The 4,575-nt window shown below is 36.5% G+C and overlaps 1 protein-coding gene across 1 annotated transcript; it reads left to right on the forward strand.

The window, feature by feature from the left end:
* Positions 1 to 1,219: 1,219 nt before the first annotated feature.
* On the forward strand, positions 1,220 to 3,413 carry LOC18101810 (uncharacterized). Its single transcript, XM_006380087.3, has one exon. It carries the CDS (start codon positions 1,759 to 1,761, stop codon positions 2,968 to 2,970), a length of 1,212 nt encoding a protein of 403 aa, XP_006380149.1. The 5' UTR covers positions 1,220 to 1,758; the 3' UTR covers positions 2,971 to 3,413.
* Positions 3,414 to 4,575: the final 1,162 nt, after the last annotated feature.

Consider the following 4,575-nt stretch of genomic DNA (forward strand, 5'->3'; position numbering starts at 1 on the left):
TTTTTTTAAATTCGGTCAGTTTAGGAAATGTTCGAGATTGAACGAATGAATCCATTTCACTTTTATAATTATATTTTAGTCTATAATCTTAAAGTTTTAATCTTTGATGTTATCTATTTCGAGTTGTTTTGAGTATGTTTTCTTTTGTATTAAGATACTCCCGATATTTTACTTGCTGAGCGTCAATAAGATTTCCTTCGATATCTGCTTTTGTGTTCTTACTACCTTTGAGTTAGGTGTGTGGATAATATTCCGTATGCAAAAAGAATAATATAAATATTTGAATTGTTAATGTGGAATAGATCATGCTTCATGGTAATATATATTGTTTAGTATCTCTTGTTTATGATAAAACATGATTACTTATTGAAATTGAATTTTTGGCGTGAGATATTATATATATCTGAATTGATTGCTCCTCATTTGATTGATTGTATGAATTGAGCCTTTAAGAAATGGTTATGTTTGTTTGATTATAACCCTATGGTATGAAAATCAGAATATCCATGCTAATAGGGTAGTGTTAGTCATTGTACATATCATAGTTCTGAACCCTAGTTAGTCGGAGGAGTCACCAACTTGTGGTGACTGATTATTCCACAGTCTAGAGCATCATGCTCACTACATTGTGATTTTATAACGAGCCTTATCTTATGATATTTCTTGTAATGATCTGTTAAAGAAATTCTCTTGTAAAAGTATAAAGTCAAACTTGTATATATTTCTCATTGATGTATTACCTTGTAGGTGTATATTAAATGTTATTTATTTATTGAGTTATTGAACTAACCCTCTCATTATTTATCTTTTCCAAGCTTATAGTTTTGTTAACATGTTGTTTTTGTTAGACTTTTAAAACCTGCTCTTTTAATTGTAATTAATAGTTTTTTTATTATGTCTAACTAGTGCTCTACATTTATTGAATTTGTATTAAGGTTTGTATTAAGATATTAATATATATTATTGAATTAATTATGATAGTAAATAAATAATTAATTATTGAATTTGTATTAAGGTTTGTAATTAATTTGTTTTTTTACTAATAGACAAGAATGACTCTTCATTATAAAAATAATATATATATATATAGTGACTTTTCAATATAGCATATAAAAATAAAAATAAAAGACAGAAACCTTTTATCCTTTTCCTTTGGCTTTATATTTGGCTTTCCTTCAAAAAGCACTGCTAATAAAAATCGCTATCCTGGTTAATAAAAATCTTGACACAATAGAAGAGAAGGATATGGTGCACATCACTTTGTTTTCTCTGCTAAATTCTAAACCCGAGAAAAAAGAGTACTGTTACAGATAAGAAATGGTAAGCAGCAGAGCAAACTAAGAGGCCTATATATCAGTCTCTCAGAAGGAGGACAGGCTTTTATAGATTCTTCTGTGTTTGGAAGGGGGCAAGAGAGAAGAGATCAGATATATTTTACTAGGGTTTTGCTTGTCTTGCTCAACACTTATTTAAAAATATATTGGCTAAGTCAGTATTCCACGTGCTCCTGGGGACTCTCCCTCCCCAGTCCCCCCCTCTAAACTCTTGAATGCACTCAATTTATACTCTCTGACCACATGTTCCCTTCCATTTGTTTGCATCTCTCTTCCCATCTCTCTCAAAAACACCAAAAACCAGTCAAGAAGCACTTACAAGGTATCAAAAAACCAAGAAATCAAGAAAAGGATTTACTACTGCTATATTTTATCCAGGAATCATAAAGGTTTTTGCTTTGCAGTGACTGTAGTACTGTCATAGATGATGGTGGATATCAAAGGAGGTAGGGTTGGTGTAGGTGAAGAAGATATGAGTGATGGTATGCAATGTAGTGACCATCCGTACAGAAACAACCCAGGTGGGATCTGTGCCTTTTGTCTTCAAGAAAAGCTTGGCAAGCTTGTTTCTTCTTCTTTTCCTTTACCTATACGTGGTTCCTCCTCCTCCTCCTCTTCTCCTTCTTTTAGATCTGATATTGGTGTTGGTAGCTCTAGCAATGGAGGTGCAGGTACTTCACTATCATTTGCTGTGCGTCCGACAACAACAAAATGTAGAAATGATGGTGGCAATAATAGTCACTATCAAGAATATTACACAAGGAGGGCCAGGATCCCTTTTCTTTTGGCTAAAAAGAAGAAGAAAATCATGGTATCATCATCATCAGATCGTGATATTGTTTTCAAGAGAAGCAAATCTACTACAACTCCCAGGAGAGGCCATTTCTTGAACTCTGCTACTGATGATGGTGAGAATTTTAGCCCAAGGAGAAGAGGGTTTTGGTCATTTCTCTATCTCTCTTCCTCCAAATCTAGTACTTCAACTAGAAAAACAGAAAAGATGTCTTCTTTAGCTGCAACTACACAACCACCACCAGCAGCAGCAGCAACAACAAATGGGTCCATGGTGAGGCCAAAAGAGAAGTGCTTAGGTTCTTCTTTGTCAAAGAAAGGTGACAATATTGTGGTAGTGGAGGATGATGATGATAGTCCTAACAGCCAAGCAACTGCCTCTGCCACCTCTTTCGAGAGAAAGGTGTCAAGGTCTAGATCCGTCGGGTGTGGAAGCAGGAGCTTCTCCGGTGACTTCTTCGAGAGAATCTCAACTGGGTTTGGTGATTGCACTCTAAGAAGAGTGGAGTCCCAGAGGGAAGGCAAGCCCGTCACTGTTGGGACTTCTCACATGAAAGGGAGGGTGAGGTGTGGCGGTATCTTCGGTGGGTTTATCATAACCTCCTCGTCTTCCTCTTCATCATCATCCTATTGGGTTTCATCATCAGCTGAAGATATGAATGGGAAATCACCAGGAGCTGGCCCTCTTGCTCATGGTAGGAGCAGGAGCTGGGGTTGGGCTTTCGCTAGCCCAATGAGAGCTTTGGGCAGCAAACCTTCTTCAAAAGATGGGAAAAGAGACATCAATAGGAACACCACTCCAAACTTGTCTGGCATTCCTTCATTGTTAGCTGTGAGAGGCTAAAGTAGAAGAGTTTAGGCTGCTGGCGCTACATTACACAGTACATTCTATCATGATCTTGTTTGTTTGATTCGCGCTCGTCTATCTTGCTCTGATCAGTTCTATCACTAGTTGTTATTATACTTTTTTTCCTTAAATTTTGTTGAAATTTATTGTTATATATGAAAATGATTTATCTTTTAGATAGTTGCATGTTAAGTCATATATCCTATAGTGTCAAATTCGAAACCCAGGTGAGTCAACATGCTGCTTGGAGTTGGAGGAGAAGAAAATATGTATGTGCGATATTTTTAGCAGTTGTCATTGAGTATTCTGTGATTCGCCAAGGTTTTGTGCTTCGTTTGTAGTTTTAATTTTCATGTATAATTAGTTTGTATTTTGTAAGCTGTAAGATCTGATGTACTGAGTGCTTGAGCTGGTGTTTTTTTAAAATATATTTTTAATAATTTAAATGTGCAAATATTAAAAAAAAAAATCTGAAATAGATCACAAATGTTTATATACATATAAAAGCTAGTGTTGTCACTTGTGGACACATGCGTGGTGGTGCTGGGCACATTTCTAGGCCTATAATGCTGTCATGGTGATAATCCCCTGAGGCCATAGCCATACGAGATTTGGTCAAGCCTTATCATTGTTTTTTGAACTTGGTAGAGGTAGATGTTAACTATTCATTGTATAATCCTGTCTCACCACAAACTTAGGCATTAAATTTTTGGCAGTTCCTCTTTGCCAGCTACTTGAACAACTGTACAAGACAGCAAGGTTCTCTTGTTGGCTACTGCTTGTACAGTTGTTCACAGGGACTTGTCATCATATATTTTTCACCTTCAGGTTCGAAATTATTTTTTTACTAACGGTATCTTTCCTTGCCGAGCGAGGAGAGACCATTGCAATTCTGATTCCCAGAGATTTTCAATTTATGTCGTAATTGAATTGGATCATGGGTATGTTTAGTCAAGTCTTGGAATTGTGATCTTATGATTTTCGCATGAAAAAACATTAAAATAATACTAAATAATTAAGAGATAATATGTGCTAAATTAAAAGATATGAAAATCTTCAAACACTTTGGGGGCACAAATCCAATTCCAGACCAAAAAAGAAAAAAAGAAAAAGTCTGGGAAATCCTGAAGGAGATGTATACAATGGTGGATGATGAAGTACACAATTGCAAAAAGACAGGGGAAAAGGGATGCCTGGGGGGGGCACAGATATTGGTTCAGAACATTAATAAAAGTGGTCCCTTGATGCATGCACTTTTTTTAATCCCCACAGCCTTGGATTTTTTTTCCCTTCTGCAAGGTGCCCACAAGCCCTTAGATATGGAAAGAAACCCAGCTCATGGAGCGCTCGATTAGACTTTGAAGCATTGGGAAAGGGCAAGACTTCTTGAGGTCCTGACGAATGTGTGCTTAAACAGGGAAATTCAGTTCTGTGCATTTTTAGGCTCCTCACGTGCTCTGTATCTTTGCTTCCAGGATAAGGACCCAAGAGAAAGAAAGAACAGAGAAGGGTCCATCCCAACAGTGCATCTTGAATTATGGCCAGCAGCAATTGAGTGCAAAGTTGAGGGCTTTCGATTTCTTTTCTTTTTTTCCTTCAATG

Source organism: Populus trichocarpa, chromosome 8 (assembly GCF_000002775.5).
Source record: "Populus trichocarpa isolate Nisqually-1 chromosome 8, P.trichocarpa_v4.1, whole genome shotgun sequence".
NCBI classification, from domain to species: Eukaryota; Viridiplantae; Streptophyta; class Magnoliopsida; order Malpighiales; family Salicaceae; genus Populus; species Populus trichocarpa.